The following is a 20,739-nucleotide window of genomic DNA, read 5'->3' as shown; positions in this document are numbered from 1 at the left end:
TAAATTCCTATTATCCCATTCATTGCATTATCTGGGAGCAACTTCTCCTGGAGTCTTGAGACCTGCCCTGGCCTGGCCAGGCTGCTCTCTGGGCCTGCTGCACACTGGCATCCCAGGCCCTGTTCTCTCCTCTCCTATGGCACATCTCTTATTTCCAACTCTGCCTTTCTCACTGCTTCGCTCCCTTATTTAAGTGGCACATGGCCTCTCCAGCAGCTTGCAAAGAAAAGATGAATGGGAGGTAGTATTTTTGAGACTACATAAGACTGGATATTTTATCTTTGCTCTTATAGTTTGGTTAAATATGAAATCTAGGTCAAAACTAATTATCATTCAGAATTATTAAGTCATTGTTTCATTGTTTTCCAGCTTCTAGTGCTTCTGAGAAGTCTGAAGTTCTTCTTTCTGTCCCCTTGAGTGTGAACTGCTTTCCATCTTGTGAAATGCATGGGATCTTTGCTCCCAGTGTTCTTGCAGCGAGTCCCTTTCCGTGTACTACGCAGGGCACTAATGAGCCCTTCCAATCTCCAAATTCACATCCTTCGGATCTGGGAAATTTTCTCTCCTCTTCCCATTTGGAATTCCTGTTAGTTGGATGTTAGATATCCTGAACTGGTTCTCTAGTATTCTAAACTCTTTTCTCCTATTTTTGCCATTTTTACCTATCTTCTAAAGAAGTTCTTTATCTACTAGTTCTTTAGATAGGTCATTATTTCTAATTATCAAGAGTCTCTTTCTGTGCACTAGATACTCCATTTTTATGGAATCCTGGCCTTTCTCATGACTGCAATCTTGGTCTTTCTCAGGATATTAACAGATTTATTTTTAAATATTTTTCTCTAGTGTATACTCTGTCTCCCTCAGTGGTCTTTCTTATTTGTTTTGGCCTCTCCTTTCATGTGGCTCAGAAGTCTGGTGAGTCTTAGCTGTCTGCTCATATTTAAGAATAAAGCACTAGGACACCAGTTGGTTAAGCATCCAACTCTTGGTTTCAGTTCAGATCATACCTCAGGATTGTGAGATCAAGCCCCACATGGGGCTCCACACTCAGCATGAAGTCTGTTTCTCCTAATGCTCCTCCCCCCACTCGCAGGCGCTCTCTGTCTCTCCCAAATAAATAAAATCTTTGGGGGGAAAAAAAAGAATGAAGCACTAAACATGTTAATGTGAAACTCAAGAGTGTGTGGGTGGTGGCTGACAACTTCTTATTGGGTAATCCACCCAGGTCTTTCATGCAGGATACCTTACTGCTGGCATCTGTGGAGCTCTCTGGGCTACACAGACTCCCCAGATAAGACTCTTCTGATCTCCTTGGGGTATTAAAGCATGGCGGTCCAAGTGAAAGGAGATGGGAGCCTGTGTGCACTCACCCCATCCTCTACTTCACACTGTGTCCAGGCCATAGCCTCTGTTTCACTCTCTGGAGAACAACACTCCCTCTGCTCTTGGGGCAGGAAAGAGGCAGTGCCTGGTACATTGGATGGAAGGAAAAAATGTGGAGACCAAATCGCTTCATCAACAGACTCTTCAACCAACCCTCCTTATCTTAAACTTATTCCACTTCATGTCCACTTCCGTATCTGGTGGTGCCACCTCTTAAGACTTTGGGGGATTTCAGGATATGAATCAAGCACAGATGGCTTAGCATTTAGCTTCCCTGGGTCTGCTAAACTGCTTCTAAGGTTTTCTTAGGTCTGCTAAATTCCAAATTTTATTGGGGTTTTCTCAAGTTCTCATTCTCTGAACCTCAGGGTTCTCATATGTGAAATGAGGTGTATTTATTACAGGATGTTTTCCACTGAATCCAAAACCTCAAAGTAGCTTAAAAAAAGAAAATAATTTCATGAAATTAAAAGTTTAGACACAGAGTGGGCTTCAAAGTGGGTTTTCCCATAGCTCAACAGTGACATCCAGGGTCAGAGTGCCGCCATCCACAAGTTGGCTTATTATGAAGACTGGTGGCTCTTTCTTTCATGTAATTTCATAATTTCTATTTATTCTGCTCTTTATTTCTTCTTTTCTCAGCTAGTAGAATTTCTGTTTATTCTTATTCCCCATGTTAATTTGGCACTTCGGTGGTTACTTTCTCACTGTTAACACAAGTAGACTTGCACTTTTTTTTCAATATAACATAGTTATAACCCCATAGTGATGCTTTAGTGAATAACTTTCCTGCACCAAGGTGAAGCTTTCATTTTTTTTTTTAAGATTTTACTTCTTTATTTGAGAGAGAGAGAGAGAGAGTACGCACGTACAGAGGGAGAGGGAGAAGCAGACCCCCACTGAGCAGAGAGCCCAATGCGGGGCTCCATCCCAGGACCCTGAGATCATGACCTAAGCCAAAGGTAGACGCTTAACAGACTGAGCCACCCAGGTGCCCCCAACTCACATGAAGCTTTCATGATACTTTTATCTGTTCTTTCATTGCTTCCCACCCACTCCTCCTAAATCCTAGACTTCGCTGAAATTGCTTTTAAAATATTTAGTATACTGGGGTGCCTGAGTGGCTCAATTGGTTAAACATCCGACTCTTGATTTTGGCTCAGGTCATGATCTCAGAGTCCTGGGATCAAGCCCTGAGACAGGCTCCATGCTGGGCATGGAATCTGCTTAAGACTCTCCCTTTCCCTCTGCCCCTCCCCACACCCCCATCAAATTAATTAATTAGTATAAGATTATTACTAAATTTTTCTTTCAGTGTAAAAGTTGCCATATCCTTAATGCCTAAAATAGTACCTAGCACAAATTAGATACTCAATGTACAGATATAAAATGACGGAATAAATGAATATCTTTTTTGGCCCTAATATACATATTTATAAATATGAGTTTTTCGTTGCAATCTTCCCCCCAACCCTTAAAACTAACGCTATTATTCAATAATCCTTAACAGGATACAAACGGGAAGTTTGATGTTGATTTCTCTCTCCTTCATAAGTGATTTTTCTATGTGAAAGCTTGTAAGGTGTTTTATTATCACTATTCTTGGAATTTGACAATGCTACACAATATATCTAGATCTTTTAAATGTCCTGTTTAATAATCTTGTCCACGACTCTGTGGTCTTTTAATCTGCACTAAAATCTTTCTTCAGCGCATTGACATTTTCTTCTATTATTATTTACTTAATTTTTTTCTACTTGTTCTTTTTCCTCCTTCTAGATGCTTACTGTTTAAGATTAAGTAGCTTAGCTCTACAGTCTGTGTCTTGCATTTCATTGGTATTTCCTTCTCTTTGTACTTTTGGTTTGTGACATGAAATGGTTCTCCCACTTGATTCCACCAGATAATTAATTCAATTCTCAGAAAGACTACACTCATTCCCTATTGCTGCTGTAACAAAGTACCATAAACTTAGTGGCTTGAACACTACAAATTTATTATCTTACAGTTCTAGAGGTCAGAAGTCTGAAATCTGGGTGTGAGCAGGACTGTGTTCCTTCTGGAGACTCTAGGAGAGAATGTGTTTCCTTGCCTTTTCCAGCTTCTAGAGGCGCCTGCACTCTTTGGCTCATGGTCCCTTCTTGAGGTCACTTTACCTTTACTTCCACTGTCACACTTCTTTCTCCAACCCTCCCTTATAACAATGCTGTGAGGACACTGGGTCCACCAGATGATCCAGGCTAATCTTGAGACTCTTCACCTAATTACCTTACAAAGTCCCTTTTGTCACAGAGGGGAAATATTTACAGATCAGGGTGGTGAGGACTTGGATACTTTTGCAGGGTCACTATTCTGCCTACCATAAGGGCTATTTCATCTTTTGTCTACTGAATTTTTAATTTTTTTTTTTCATATTCTAGGTGGTCTTTTTTCTTCTCTAATTAGATGTCCTTAAAAGTCCATGTTACTTTTGGGGACTAGGTAAAAATTCTTGTCTCTCCACTAACTTTTAACTTCAGTGGGAATCACTGCTCTAGATACTCATCTTAACCTTCATCACTCAGCCTTAAGCAAGTGATCATTTTTCTTTATGCACTGCTACTGTTCCCTTCACACTGAATCAAGTCAGAGAGTCCTTCAAACAATGACAAACCATTTTGAGGGCCCAGCAATTTCTGTTTTGGAGGCCTGGAGATGAACTGGCCAGAAACAATGATGCAGGAAGAAGTGTCAGTGCGCTGGTGTCTCTCTCTGCAGCAGCACTCCTTTCTCAAAGGGAGAAAGAAAACAGAGGACTCAGGGCCAAAGTGCAAGATGGCAGAGGTGCTAATGCACTAGGAATTCGAGGCTCTTCTTCTAAGCCCTCTTGGGAGAATCACAAAAGTCTAGTCTTACCCTGGGTTTCTAGGAAAGGTAAGTACTGTGTCCTCTGCATCTCCTTCCTCACTTGCATCCATCACTGAAGAGAGAAAAATTCAATACGTTCTCTTTTGGAGAGCCTGAGGTCTTGAATGCACTAACCTGTTCTACAGTACTTCCAGAGCTCCTGAGTTGAATTATTTTACTAGTCAATATATAATTGACATTTATAGAAGAACAAGGTTAAAGACAGAGATATTCAGCAAGTGTGGCCCAAAACTACTAAACTTTGACTATGAATGTAAGTTTATAGAGTTTCTGGTAGCCGAAGCCAAAGGGAGACAAATTATGGAGTCAACGAATACCTCCATATGAGAAGGAGACTTACAGTAAGATGGCATAGTATTATAAGGTTTGCAAGTATCTTTGAATCAAAGCTTCAACTAAATAACAGTATTATAGATACCTTTTGCTTTTTTATCCCATTTCTTCATAAATTATACAGTATGTATCTGTAGCTCATTTAACTTCACTAATTACAATTCCAAACTATACTTCATTCCCTATGTTTATAAAGAAGCATTATTTCAGTAACCAGTTCAGTGCTAGAGAAAAATAATCTGATAGTATTCAGAATTTTGAAAGGGCACAGGTATCAAAGGAACAGTATTCCTGCTGCCTATTTTAAGTTATGTGAAAAGACAGAAATGCCTACTTTGTGGGTGTGATATCTACAAAGTTCAATACAAATATCTAAACCAATCACAATATTTTTCAAAGGAAAAATAACTAAAGTAGTATTTCTGAAATGCTGTATTTTTATTTTCAGGTGACACAATGCTAGGCATACAACAGTTAATAAATACCGACTTGCAAACAAAAATCAAGAATACATTCTCATTATCTTCAAACAAAGCATGCTTTCATTAAATGATTAGATTCACCTGGAATAACACAATTTTCAAAGACATTACCATCCTTTACTATATATGTACCATTACCTTAGTGAGGAAGAGCAAGCTTGTTGAAGCAGAATCTTCCATTATAAATGACCAAAGGAAAGATGGCTATTGTAAGGAATCAAGACACACTGCAAACAATCACTGGAATGTGACGGGAATTTAAGCTGCACTAAAAAAAAATCATCAAAATATCCTGAACAATTGTATTATCCTTACTTTATTTCAAAATGAATCTAACATGTTCCATGTCAGCATTGTCTAGTCAATAAGTCAAATTGGTAGACAAAACCTGTCTGGACTAGTCATGAAAAATAAAAAGGGATTCTCCAAGAAAACCACAAAGCAGCTCATTTAAGGTCAATTTAACGGTATTATTCTGTTTTTCTTCCAGCCTCGACGTAAGATTTCACTACCTCAAAGGAAATTAGAAGAGTATCTATTTGCATTCCCCTAGGTGATTGGCAGTTCAACACCAATTAGTTCAAAATTACACTGTTACTAGGGTGCAATAAAAACAACACCTTTCATCTTCCTTACACAGGTAAGAATACCTTCAGAGCCAATAACTTTGATCAAGTAAGTATTTTTGATCCTGCCCCACCCGTCTCTTTGGATTCAGGAAAACTAATAGCTGAAGGCAACTTTTCCCGGCTTTATTCTTAAGCTGAAAAACTAGTGTGGTATTGAAAATATTCTGTGTCCAAGATAACAAAATTTCCCAAAGCCCAGCATTTCTTCAATAACTAAGCCTTAATACATAAGACAGCTTTAAGTGACATTCATATGTGAAAGGGAGATACTAATTATTTAATTTAAAATATGTAATGCATTTTTTAAAATAAATATAAATCTCTAAATTGGTATGTAAATGATTCAAATAATGCAAAGCAATAAATCTCCCTAAACAACTTAGTGTCCTAAACTAAGTTTCATAATGAATACTATTTAGAAGTAGACACCTCTAGTATAAACAGATTAGTTTTTCATTTAACTTTTTAACTTAGCATATAACCAAAAAAAAGTTGATTAGAAAATCTGTTGCTATAACTCTTTAAAATTTTGATTATACTTAATACATTAAATTGACCAATGTGATCTCTATCACCAGATTGTGAGGTCCCTCGAGTACTTTTTAATTATTTCTAATCACTTAGATAATTTTGTTGTTTAAAGCCCAAGACTCCTTAAACTTCATAGAGTGAACAGTCTCCGTCCTCTTAGCAAACACCAATCACTGTTCAGCACAGAGCCACTGCTGACGAGGCAGACCCCAGAAAGTTTTTGAAAACTGAAGCCTGGACATTCAAATCTCTAAAGCATCTATCTCAGCATCAACAAACTCTGTTATTATCTATAAAAGAGACAGACAATCCATACACTCACTCTATTTCTATTCCATCTTCAATGCTAATATTTGTTAAAATATTAGTTTCTATTTACTTGTGACATATCCACAAAAATATCGCTAAGTACACAATCAAGTAATGTAAGACTTTCGACAGCCAACACAATTTGAAAATTCAAATACACTTTCATTATAAACGACCACAAGACAGAAAATATTAAACAATCAGCTTTAAGAACATTATAAAAAGCTATGTACTGGTGCACCTGGGTGGCTCAGTCAGTTAAGCTTCTGGCTTTGGCTCAGATTGGGATCTGGGGGTCCTGGGATTGAGCCCTGCACCAGGCTCTGCAGGGAGTTGACTTGTCCCTCTGCCCTTCACCCCACTCGTGCTCTCTTTCTTTCTCTCTCTCTCTCAAATAAATAGATAAAATCTTTTTTTAAAAAAAGCTATATACAATTAATTGGCTTTTTTTTTTTACCTTAGATATAAGTTATTGGTAGATCTTAAACTAGATAAAATATTATTTTTTAAACTTCATATTTATATATAGTACTATCATGAATACTATCATCAAAATAGGCTGTGGTCGAACAAGTGGCTCATGTATATTAAATTTTATTTTCTGCTAACAAACTTAGATCATTTATATACAGCAATCTCCCTCTAAATTGCAGAGAATATATGATACTTGACTCTTAAGTTACTCTACAGTTTGTTTCTCCAACTATTCCTCATCTACTGATACTATATCTTATCTCACAACTCTTCAGTCACCTCACATCTTGCAACAAATCATTTGTTTGGGCCACCATTATAGTCAAGAAAGTGATTATATGGCTCAAGAAGCTGAATAAATTGTTAGCAAGGTATCTCTCATTGTTCCAGACATTTGGACCCAAATGTTGGTAATCTTGTTAGAAAGAAACCACTTAATTAGTCTCACCAGTAGAGTTAATATTCTTTCCTGTTAGCTCAGGAAGTCAAGATATTACTAGACACTTTCTTCTTTCATAGTATTGCCAAAAAGGGGGGTCACTGAGTGTCAACAATTTTTGCTATGTATGTTGTTGATGAGAGTTGATATTTGATCACCTTTAACCAGTCCAAACCCATCATTGCTCAAAGTGGCCCAGGGTCTGATTCATTCGAGATATTCTCAACTTCAGTGATACAACCAACAGTAAATCGTATTCCTAGAATAACCATTGCTAGACTATAGAAGAATAGCTAAAGAAAATCAAAATGAAGGTATGTAGAGAACAGAAGATGTGATACAAGTTTCCTTACAACATAAAGGGTGTTACCTAAAAGGCTTCAGTTAATAACGACCAAATCAGCAAACTGTATTGACGGTGATGATAAAAAAATGCCTCTGACAGTATGCAACTACTCTAAACCAAGCATAAATACCACCGTAAACCCTGGCATCATCATAAAACTGCCTGGCAAACTCAACATAGTGATAAATAAGCAAGATTCTAAGACTGATGGTGAACAATTGCTTCTGACAGGTAACTAAGTTCCATGAAAAGATCGAATGAGTTATTTTTTTTCAATCTTCTGTTTTTCAGAATACAAAGGTACTGCAATGTGACACTCCACAAAAATGAAACAAGTATATTTTCTGTGTTCTTAAGAATAAAGAATTAATACAAGCTTCAATGAAAAAGGCTTTTAAAAAAAGATCAAAATCAAGCAGGAAAGTAATTTCTACCAAAATTGATATACTAACTTTTTATCATGAAGATGAAAATAGTACCTAACAAAATCGAATTGAATCATTAAGTTCAAAGTCTACAATATTTTTAAATAAATTACATTAAAAGAACTGTCAAGGTTTTGAACTTAAACAATAAAAAATAATTCCTATTCATTATGGTACTTCTAAAGTTACCCAGTACACCCATAGGCTATATACACACGAAAGCTAATTATTTCAATTAATGCTGTTGCATTACTTAAACATTTAAACATGCTAATGATATATGCATCCTCTTAATCCTGGGTAGGAATTACAAAAGATTTTCTACCACAATTAATGTAATGGGACTTTCTGTTGGGCTACTCTTCTAGGGTCCTGGAGTAGAAATGGATCTTGATTGCTCATATTTCATGGCTTCACACTAGGGGAAACCACCTTATCTCTGCTTCTTCACTAACACCCCAGGGCATAAGGTCCTCCAGCCCCACAATCTTGGCTTGTCTTCAGAGGTCTCTACTACTGTGGGCCTTCCTAAATAGTGTCTCCATGTTAATTCTTTTATCCTATCACCAAATTTTATTTCTTCTGCCTTCTTCACTTCCTTTCGGTAAATGACAACTCTCCATCATGCATGTTTTTCATCTCTTCATTTACTCATCCAACAAGTATTTATCACCAACCCACTATGTGACTGGGGACATCATGGGATCAGGAGTACAGAAAGGAAGAAAACGAACAAAAACCCCCTGCCCCTATGCAGTTCCTGTTCTACTATGGAGAAACTGGCAATATATAAAAAGAGAAACAGTACGTGAGAAAGTGGAAAGTATTACAGGAAAACATAAGGCAGGAAAGAGGGAAAGAAGTGCCAGAGCAAAGATGAAGCTTGGCAATATTAATCATATCCACACGGCTCCAATGTGGGAAAGCCCACTGAGAAGGGGATCTTTAAGTAAAGACCTGAAAGACAGGAAGCAAAAGGGAAACACAATGCCCCGGGACAGGAGGCAACAGGCCAGGGAAGAACTGGAAGGAGACTGCAGGAAAGAAGTCAGAGAGCACATGGGGGCAGAAAGGGAACCACTGCAAAAACTGGTTTTTATTCAGATTGAAAACGGGGGCCACTGGAGAACTTTGGGCAAATAAGTGAGAAGATCTGACTTACATCTCAAGCACTTTTTCTGACTTATAAGGCCAAGGATAGACACATGAAGGCTAATTAGGAAACAACTGCAACAATCTAACCAAGAGGTGACTGTCACTCAAACCAAGGTGGTGACATGCAAGCAGATACTTTGAAGCTAGAGCCAACAGCTTTGCTAAAGGAATCCTTATGGGAATTAAGAGAAAGAGACTCCAAGGAATTGGCCTGAGCACCTAAAACACTGGATTTGCCACCTATAGAGACAGGTCAGCTGCAACAGAAGCAGAAATGGGGAATAAGATCTTCAGCTGATTTTGGACAAGGTATGTTTGAGATGCCTATGAGGCAGCCAAGTAGAAATGTCTATTACACGGATGGAGAGGTCAGAGGAGAAGTCAGCAGCATATATATGGTATTTAAAGCCATGAGACCAGATAAGATAACCAAAGGAGTGCAGGTAAACAGACAAGAGAAAAGTTTAAGGACTGAGGCATGAGGCGTTCCAGTGTGAAGAAGCTATGGACACAGAGAAAAACCAGCAGTTTTTTGAGAAGCAGTAGCTCCTTAAGTAAAAAAACAAGGAAAGTGTAGTAAACTGAAAACCAAGTGGAATGAGGAGTGTGGTTACTTGAGGACTCCAAAGTCACTAGCCAACTTGACAACAGCATGTCAGTACAGTAGTGGGGGCGAGAGTGGCTCCATAACCAAATGTGGAGCACAGCAATGAAACTGATGAGTGTACAACCCCACGAGTTCTGCTATAAAGACAAGCAAAGCAATGAGATAGTGAGCCATAAGGGATAGGAGGTCAAGACAGACTGATTTCATTTCCTTCTTTCCTCCTTTCTTTCTTTCCTTTCTCTTTCTTGCTTTCTTTCTTGCCTGCCTTCCTTCCATTTATTCATTCTGTTGAGAAAAATTATAGCAAAGCTCTACGCTGAAGGAAATGATCCAGTTAGAGAAAGATTGGTTATGTCAGAGAGACAGTAGAATGGCCAGAGATGTATCCCTGAATCAGGGATAAGGAACTGAATCCAGTGCATGAGGGGAGGGCTGAGCTTCACCAGAAGCACAGACAGTCCACTCACAGCATCAGTAGAAAAGGCAGCACCTGTTGGGGGAGTTGCAGGTAGATGAATCAATCAAGGAAAAAGCTTATCAATATTTCAGCATGCTTGCTTCTATTTTCTCAAGAAAAGAGGAAGCAAGGTCATCGGCTGAGAGTAATGGTGAAGAAGTCTTGAGGAAAGAGAAGACACAAAATGACTCCAGGAGAATGTAAAGTACATTTAATATACTGGTCATACATTTAAGGAAACGCCAGGCAGGGAGTTACAGTCAGTCAGTTGAACAGGTGTGCGTGCTGAGAACATGAAGAGCTGGCTATGACCAAGGCTAGAGTTTGGCCAAGCAGAGAGAAGGGAAGAGAACTGAGAGAGCAGCACACTGAGTCAAACGATGGCCCAGGAATTTAAACCGTGTGAGGCAGCGAGGGTCTGAAGGAAGTGAGGGAGAAAAGGCAGTAAAAAGTTACTAAGATGGACAGATGGCATGAAGAACCATAGGGCATGGCACACTACAGGCAGTGAGTGGAGAGTAGGGTGACCGATGGTGAGACCACACAAGATTTTGTCCCCACTGGTGACAGGCCTGTGCTGTGGCCCCAGGCAGCAAGTGGCTGAGAAAGACCATTAAAAGAGAGGTCTGTGGATGGCCAAGCAGGCTGGAAAGGTCATCCATGTAGACACTGAAATCACCAGTTGTGATAGGCATAGCGGCAGAAAGAATGATCATGAACAAGGAACTATAACCTAGAGGATGGAAGAGGACTTGCCTGGAAGGAAAGGAGTGAAAAGGGAGAAGTCACGATCTAATAACATGAGATTCAAAGTGTGTGAAAGCAGCAGAAGAGAATGAGAGGACACCTGCCCAAACTCCTGGAGGAGTGAAGTGAGGGCTGTGGGAAAGAACAGAGCTACCACCTGAGGGACTGAGAAGCAGTACATGCTGGGAGAGCCAAGTTTCTTCTAGCGAGAGGGAGAAGACTGAGGATCTAGGTGGCTCTGCTAACAAGACCCAGCAGCTCTTAGACCCACATGGTTCCACATGGTATAAGCAGAGTTTCAGGAGCTCAGGGACTGTAGGAAATCAGGTCAGAAATGAGACGTAGAGAGATGTGGGGGACAATCTGAGATGCAAGGGTCCTGGATATTCTGGGCTCCTTATGCTGACTACCAGAAAGGGGGAAGGACAGAATGCAAGCACTACTCCTCCTGGCCTCAAGGCAGACACCAAAGTAAGACTGTATGTTGGGGCCTAGAGAAGCAGGAGCCTAACAAGGACAGGGCTGAGTCCTGGGACATCTCCTCACTCCTGTAATGGTGATGTGGACACTAGGGAGGGCTGTATGAACCAGATGGCTAGAGATCTGGGGCTCCCTCCTGCTCCAGGAATACATACAACTCCTACCATCTATTTCTCTTGTTTTCAAGTATTCCAGTTAGAAATGGCTAACAGACACATGAAAAAATATTCAAAATCATTAGCCATCAGGGAAATTCAAACCAAAACCACCTTGAGATACCACCTTACACCAGTTAGAATGGCAAAAAATGGACAAGGCAGGAAACAACAAATGTTTGAGAGGATGTGGTGAAAGGGGATCCCTCTTACACTGTTGGTGGGAACGCAAGTTGGTACAGCCACTTTGGAAAACAGTTAAAAAGTTAAAAATTGAGCTACCCTATGATCCAGCAATTGCACTACTGGGTATTTACTTCAAAGATACAGACGTAGTGAAGAGAAGGGCCATATGCACCCCAATGTTCATAGCAGCATTGTCCACCATAGCTAAATCGTGGAAGGAGCCAAGATGCCCTTCAACAGATGACTGGATTAAGAAGATGTGGTCCATATATACAATGGAATATTACTCAGCCATCAGAAAGAACGATTACCCAACATTTGCAGCAACATGGACGGCACTGGAGGAGATTATGCTAAGTGAAATAAGTCAAGCAGAGAAAGACAATTATCATATGGTTTCTCTCATCTATGGAACATAAGAACTAGGAAGATCAGTAGGAGAAGGGAAGAATGAAGGGGGGGTAAACAGAAGGGGGAATGAAGCATGAGAGACTGTGGACTCTGGGAAACAAACTGAGGGCTTCAGAGGGGAGGGGGGTGGGGGATTGGGATAGGCCGGTGATGGGTATTAAGGAGGGCACGTATTGCATGGTGCAGTGGGTGTTATACGCAACTAATGAATCATGGAACATTGCATCAAGAACTGGGGAAGTACTGTATGGTGACTAATATAACAAAATAAATATTTTTTAAAAAAATCTTATGGATCCTTACTCTTGTTTTTTCTCTTTTTCAGCCAACTTATCTATGATCTTGAGACTCAGAAGTTAAATTCATCTGCTCAAGGTCTGGTGCTTAGAAGAAGATGAGCAGGGGCGCCTGGGTGGCACAGCGGTTAAGCGTCTGCCTTCGGCTCAGGGCGTGATCCCGGCGTTCTGGGATCGAGCCCCACATCAGGCTCCTCTGCTATGAGCCTGCTTCTTCCTCTCCCACTCCCCCTGCTTGTGTTCCCTCTCTCGCTGGCTGTCTCTATCTCTGTCGAATAAATAAATAAAATCTTTAAAAAAAAAAAAAAAAAAAGATGAGCAGTAAACAGAAAAGGGAGGAGAAAAAGCCAAGCAGACCACTAACAGGATGGCTTCTTTATAACACTGATTTACACTATAATAGTGTACAGGTTAGCCTGATTTTATTAACATATTTTCTGAAGTAATATTAATACTAATAAAACAAAACTAGCACCAACAAGTGATAAACAGGAACAATGGAGAAGTCACAGGCAAGTATTCCATCAAAGAGCTATACTGATATTTTTAAAAACCACACATGGAAATTCAACTCCAATAATACAATAACTACCACAACAAGTTATATATCTTCCAGAAAAAAAAATGTTATGTTTTTTCAATGACTGTGAAACTAAGCTCAGAGCAAACCACGCAGCTGTCCCAAAAATTTCTGTGGTGTGCATCACACCTCCCCACGCAGACCAAGAAAGCACACTCAATGGCCACTAGCAAAACACCACCATGAATTCGGGGGTAAATCACTGCTGTAAAAATTTTTTAATCTTTTACTCTTATTATTACTCTGCATTTCTGTTCAATAGCCCAGATTATAGGGCGCCTGGGTGGCTCTGTCGGTTAAGCATCTACCTTCAGCTCAGGTCATGACCCTAGGGTCCTGGGATTGAGCCCCATGTCAGGCTCCCTGCTTAGCGGGGAGCCTGCTTCTCCTTCTCCCTCTGCCCCTCACCCTCCCCCTGCTCGTGCGTGTGTGCTCGCTCTCTCTCTCTAATAAATAAATAAAATATTTAAGAAAAAATAGCCCAGAATAAAAAATATTTTAAATTCACTTTTTAAGAATAATTTAAACTGCAAAATAAGTGTTATAACAAAATCCATTTGGCGTAATACTAGATTAAATAAAACCCATGGGGATGATTTCCACTACTTACCTTCTATGATCTAAAAAAGTAGGTTCCACGCCCAGTGTGAAGCCCAACATGGGGCTTGAACTTACAACCCTGAGATCAAGACCTGAACTGAGATCAAGAGCGGGACACTTAACCAACTAAGCCACCCTATATTATCCCTATATTATTAGCCCTATATTATCTATACTTTCTTAAAAAAATAGCAAATCATAAAATACTGGGGTTTTTTGCTTTTTTTTTCCCTCTGCACACATTGATAAATACACCCTACTGAAGCTTATGATTTTAATCTATATTAGTCAATATGCCCATTTTACTATAGAACCATTTATGTTACAAGCCTGTTGTTTTCTACCTGAAACAGTCCACGGTGCTAACAAGGAGCAAATAACAAAACTACAGCAGCTATCCCAACATATCATTAAAGAGTGTCAACAGAAAGGACTTTAACAACCTACCAACAGAGCACTTAGAAGTGGTGTCTGGCTTACCAAAATGGTAGAAAATAAAATTATACTTAGCATTAGCTATCATATCATGCTTAATCCTGTCTAAATTATATTTCTGTGCTAGTCAGGGCTTTTTGTTCGTTTGGGTTTGGCTTCATTTTGTAATACATCTAGCCTTCTGGTGACTACCTCTTTTTCAATTTCTTTAGATATAATGATCCACTTTGAAATTTGAGGAGCCAAAGGATCTAGAAAGACTCTGGAGGGACTTTTTCTGGAAGTGAAAAGTGGGAAAAGGCTATATTTTTGGTTTAGTTTTGTTTTAATTCAAATTCTTTAATTACGGGGCACTATATTTTTTTTAATTAAGTAGGCTCCACATCCAGCATGGAGCCTGATGTGAGGCCCAAACCCACACCCTGAGATCAAGACCTGAGCTGAGATCAAAAGTCGAAAGCTTAACCAACTGACCCTCCCAGGTGCCCGCATGGGGCACTATCTTTTACTCTCCCTAGTTCTCAGCCTCCTGATCTGTGAGACAGAAAGACCATATACCTCGGGCTGAAACATAAACTGCACACTACGGGCAGCGGCACGACAATTCAGGTACATTTATCATGTATTAGCATGATTACCTAAGTAAGACAAATTTATAATAATATTTACTACTTTAATGAAATTTTATAAAGCTGACAGTATTGAGTAAAGTTATAATTCTGAAATAAAGTAGGCTTAAATATTAAAATAGCTTTAATAATATTAGAAGAATAAAAGATACATGTAGTTCCAGTCTAAAAGTTATTGGTACCAAAGGATACAATATTGTTGCCAAGAATTCTCTAAAATACATAGAATCTGAAATTCTTTGATCTAAGAATAAAGGTCTAAACGTTAGCAACACTTTTGAGTTGATGATTTAAATTCACTATTTGTAATTGAAGAAAGTAGGTATATTTCTTCCTATTTCATACTTAAAATAACTTCCATTTTATACCTACTCTTTAATTATGATCCTGAAATACAGTTAGCTATTAATAATCTGATCTTGGGCTTGGTTTTCAACATTAAAGGAAAAAAACAACTTTGCAGGTTAAGAAAGTGCAGAGTGAAAAGCATTTAAGTAAAATAGAAAGAAAATTTACCCAAACTGTATCATTTCTCTGTTAAACTATGTCATTACTCTTTTTTTCACTGGTTCTTCATTTGAAGCCAAAAGGATGAGTAAATAAAAATTAAACTTTAAGATCTTTCACACGCTTACTTGGTTATCATAGCTGATAATGAACACCATTCCCAAATAACAACAGAGCTCCTAAGCATAGCTGAGACAGTCAAATTTGGCACCTAGTAGCAAAGAGACATACTACTTTTGATCTTAAAGATTTCAACAGGAAAGAAATGAAGGATACTGAAGTCACTAAGAAAACATGCAAATTTGCAAAACCTTAGTAACTAAGTCATCATGCTTAAAATACATAGCAGTAGAGGTGTACCTTAGCGGCCAGTGTCTCGGAAGTGAACTGGTCTTGCTAGATTACAGCTAATCACAGCTAGGGAAAGACGGGAACTTGACCGTAGTGCCGCTAGTCTTCAGCAAAACTGTCCTCACCTGGGACGTTCACACATTACTCTTAAGGCTTGACCTGGTGCATCAGCAGAATGTGCTAAGGCTTGTATTTTTCCCCCTCAATTAGCTGTCTTTTTGAATTCAATAGTTTTTTTTGAGCTTAACTATGGAAAATATACGTACCATTTAGTCGTCTCTGGAGTGCTTCCTCCTCTAGGGTAATAATATAAATTTGTTCATCCAGGTCTTCAAGAATCTAAATTCAAAGATCAAACCATTGACTAATGTAACATTACAAAACTAGTGCTTATGAGAACATTTAGGCTATTTGGCCTATGATTTTAGATAACCATTCAAAATCATTAGGAATTTAAAATAAAAATACTCAAACTGTTCTGCTTATAAGTTAAGGAAAAATATTTCAGCATATAACTAAACACATCAAAAGTTGACTATTAGAAAGTCTACATATATTTAAATTTAAAGGATTAAAGAACACTGCTCTCTCAATGACAAATAAATGTATGAATTCTCAATATCCAAAAGGCTAAATACAGTAATATCTCTCAGGCCCAAACCAATATTTTAAAGCAAGAAGGAATAGATTAATCTGTCCAACACTGGTTTTTCATTTATATTTACCTACATAATATTTAACACACGATACTTATAAACTCAGTAACTACCATGCGATACTTTCCACTTACATCATCTGCATATATTAAAAATTTTCTGCAAATTATGAATACTGGTATTATCAAAATCATTCTATAGATAGAACCCTAGAGAAATATGCTTGTATATACCCCACTCACTACTATGTCATACAACACTAGTAAAAAACAAGAACGACTAATCAATCACCAATTATATAGAATATTATCTGCACAATATTCACAACTGATAAAACCTAAAATATGTTTAATTCTAGATTTGTTAATAGCTATCCTTCCTGAAATGATCCTAAATATCTTCCTAGCTCTGGAGAAAATCTGAAAGAAGCCCAGAGCTGATATATTTAATATAATTCAAACCCAAACTGCTTATCCCAGCAAAACAATAAATTGCGAGAAGTTGATGAACAAAGCAAAAGGGTGGAAACCCTATATATGTATATCCTTTCAGCTCCCTGATTAGGTATTTTCATAAAAAGGAGTCTCAAAGCACGCAACTCCTATCAGGTATCAAATCTGCCTAATTTCTATAAAAATTATTTAGAGCAATCCAATAATCCCCAGTATTTCAACAAATACTGGTAATCCCTTATTATCAATAGGCATAGCTATCACAGTAAAATAAAACAGTAAAATAAGAACAGTAAAATAATAACACACAAATAAACAAGTACAAAAGCTGACCAACCTTGGAGAAAATGGTGGAGTGACCCACTTCAGCGGGCCACCAGTAAGGGCCTCCCCCAGGAAATGACCCCTGAGTTCTAAGTGGGAAAGACTGGGCAGATGGACAGTACCAGTGCAGGTAGTGGACTGGGCTGAGTTCATCCACGACAGGCTCTGAGCCTAAGGAAGGCAGGGGCTATATCTTTGTAGGTTGTGGGATCAAGTTTCTTTCCCATCAATGTTCTCACCATTTCTACTGTTTGGATCACAATCCAGTTTTTACTTTTCTTAAGGTCTAGCCCATACAAAAAGATTTCTTTTTACAATGCAAACTGTTAGTGACTTACCACCATGGGCCTGTCTTCATGTGAGTGAGTGACAATGAGTGGCACACAGATATTTGTGTTAAATGCTTGTGTGCATCATCCCCTTGATTCTACAACAACCCAATGAAAAACAGACTGTTATCATCCCCATCTTATAAATATGCCAATAAACAAGGGTTTGGCAAAGAAAAGTTATCTGCCTTTTGAAGCCTACACTCTTAACCACTCTGAGCTCATGCGGACCTAAGTATGAGTCAAACACAGTCCTTGACCTCAAACAGCTTACATTCTAGTGTCCAGGAGAGACAGAATGAACTCAAAAAAAAAAAAATTACAGGGTTAAAATAACTGTTATAACTGAAGCAAAAATAAAATGTTACAGAAGTTCAGAGGAAGAAAGATCCCCAACTTCTAGGTGGGAAGAAAAAAAGTTCTGGCAAGTGTTTTTGATAATAGTAGCCTCTTAGCTGATAATTAAGGGGAAAGGCATTTGGATCAGAAGAAACTATAAGCAAAACACAGAGGTGAAGAGGTATGAAGTACACTCAGCAATAAAGTGGTTCGAGTACTCTGGAGCTTATGGCAGAACAGAACAGTGGCCCAGAGCCCAGGGTCTGAAACCAGTCTCTGGGTTCAAATCCTGCCCCATTCTCACTGATCTGTAATCTTGTACAAGCGACTTAATCTCTCCGAACTACAGATAACGGAACCATAAAATAAGACCACCACCTAACTTACGGGTTTGTTAACAGGATAAAATGAAATGTGTGTAAAATACAGTACTTATCACAAACACAGAGCCTACACTGACTGAATATCATTAATATTGCATGTTAGGAGCAAGAAAAGAGGCGAAGATAATTAAAGTTTTGACAATAATGTTAATAAGAGACAAGTTTAGGAGAAAACTCAGCTTTGGGAAGGGTGTGAAGTAAGTGGTTTGGTTTTCTAGGAGCTGAGCTTTCAGCTCCGTGGGGTATTCAGGTGCAGCATTTACAATGCGGTGTGGTTTGTTTTCAGTGCCTTTTGCTCCCTAGAGTTACACATTTACAAGTGTCATGAAAGTCACAGAGGTGGTCAAGAGAACAGAGCAGAGCAACGTCAGATCAAGGACAGAACTTGGAACATTTGCCTATCTTTAGGAGGCCAGGAAATAGAAACAGAGAAAGAGATAAAAATAAATAAATAAATAAAATAAAGCTCTGCCAGAGAATCAGGAAGAAATTAAGAATGCAGTGTCATAAAACCGCTTCAAGAGGGAAGTGAATTTCAAGATTTGATAGAATGTTTTATTTGAGTGTGTATACATTTATGTAGCAAGTTAAATAATCCAATTTTACTTTTTAAAAAGATATGAAGAAATTATTTGTCATGTATTTTTTAAATCTTTCAAAATTAAGCAAGCATTACTAAAAGAATATCTACTACAATATTCCCCAAATTTTTCCTTGATTAATTACCCTGATAGGAAAGACAAACATAGAAACAAAATAATTTAATAGGTACTACTAGTGAAATACAAACGAAGGGGAATATGAAAAGTGCAGAGAAAGAAGCTTGATTATTTCAACTTAAAGAAGAGGTAAGGCAAGGTTCAAAGATAGGCAGTGAGCGCAGCCCACATCAGAGCCAGGCCTTGAGGAGGCTGTCAGGTGGCTGGAGTAGGCAGGGCGCATTGATGGGAGGAAGCCCCAGACACACCTGGAAACTGAAAGCACACAGCCCATTGTGAGCACAGCCCATCAGCTGGTGAGTGTGGAATCAGAGTCGAGGGGGCAGGGCGGGAGCAGAGGCTAGAGGTCAGTGGACCTGAGTTCGCACGCAGTAAGGACCCATGAAAATAATGTAAACGGAAAGTTCCTTAAATGCAGCTAAGAATTCTTTTCATGTGAGTAAATATTTGACAAAAGAGCTAGCTAGAAGCCAAAGAAATTAGGGACAAATCATTAGGATTACTACTAACTGAAAATCATTTAAAAATGAATATATGGTAACTCTGAGATTAAAGTGAAAAGTATAATCAAAATGCAACATGCAGACAATTTCTCAGAGACATAACTGCTCTGAAAATCAAGGAATATATGTGGTAAATTTTGAAACATAACAGAGTTACTACTGCTATAACAGACACCTAAAATACTTGTATTTGTAAATTTTGTCTTAAAATTTGCTAGAGGAATTTCTACCTGAGTGTCCACAGTTAAGTGTTTTAAAAGCAAAAAAAATTTGGTTTCCAAAGATGAAAAAGATTAAAACAAAAGCAAAAATAATAATGAGGGGGGCGCCTGGGTGGCACAGCGGTTAAGCGCCTGCCTTCGGCTCAGGGCGTGATCTCGGCGTTATGGGATCGAGCCCCACATCAGGCTCTTCAGCTATGAGCCTGCTTCTTCTCTCCCACTCCCCCTGCTTGTGTTCCCTCTCTCGCCGGCTGTCTCTATCTCTGTCAAATAAATAAATAAAATCTTTAAAAAAAAAAAAAATAATAATAATAATAATAATGAGGTCACAAGCCCACAGAAATATTCTGTTTCATTGTTAATTCACAACCTAAAAGATGTTCAAAAGTAAACACATTTATTTAACAAACAAGATGACACACTTACTGTTGGCTTCACCAGCAACTGACCCATCACTGTGAACATGCGGGAAAGGCCAACGGGGGTACACACTGCAGGAGAGACCACAGAGAGGAAGCAGATAAACTGCTAGGGCAAAACACAGAACAGACTCAAAGATTATCGCTTTAAGGAAACTCTTGCCTTAAATTTAGATTCTCTCAGTGTTTTGTCAGAGGATGCTTCAACTCATCAATAAAGAAGCTAGAAGGGGTGACAGGTGGAGGATGAAAGATACCTGAAGACTGGAGAAGGCTTAGTAATAACAAGTATTTTCACTTAAAAGAAATTAAAGAAAACCAACTAAAGAGCAGATTAAATTTCCAAGTGCTGATGGAGTTGAGAACCAAACAACTATTATCTTAACTCCTTTTAACTACATTTATCTGCTTATAATATCCCTGAGATACGCGGCAATGCCTCAAGTAAAACTGAACACATTTTAAATAAAGACCACAAATTCACCACACAGAATTCTGCGTTACCACTCGAAAGAAGAATCTAATGCTTCAGTGGCTGTG

At 38.6% G+C, this 20,739-nt stretch overlaps 1 protein-coding gene across 4 annotated transcripts in view; it reads right to left on the bottom strand.

Moving 5' to 3' along the window:
* The window catches only part of LMBR1 (limb development membrane protein 1), a 189,960-nt gene that overhangs the window by 52,249 nt on the left and 116,972 nt on the right, over positions 1-20,739 (bottom strand). For all 4 annotated transcript variants that reach the window (XM_040643760.1, XM_040643757.1, XM_040643759.1 and 1 more), the window contains exons 8-9: positions 20,207-20,271; positions 16,121-16,193 (exon numbers count right to left, since the gene is read on the bottom strand). In XM_040643760.1, the coding sequence (XP_040499694.1) occupies positions 16,121-16,193; positions 20,207-20,271 (138 nt within the window). The remainder of the gene's footprint in view (positions 1-16,120; positions 16,194-20,206; positions 20,272-20,739) is intronic.

The sequence above is a fragment of the Ursus maritimus genome, unplaced genomic scaffold (genome assembly GCF_017311325.1).
Source record: "Ursus maritimus isolate PB19 unplaced genomic scaffold, ASM1731132v1 scaffold_3, whole genome shotgun sequence".
Lineage (NCBI taxonomy): Eukaryota > Metazoa > Chordata > Mammalia > Carnivora > Ursidae > Ursus > Ursus maritimus.
Note: the sequence above shows the minus strand (reverse complement) of the source record. Positions and strands in the feature narration are given on the sequence as shown.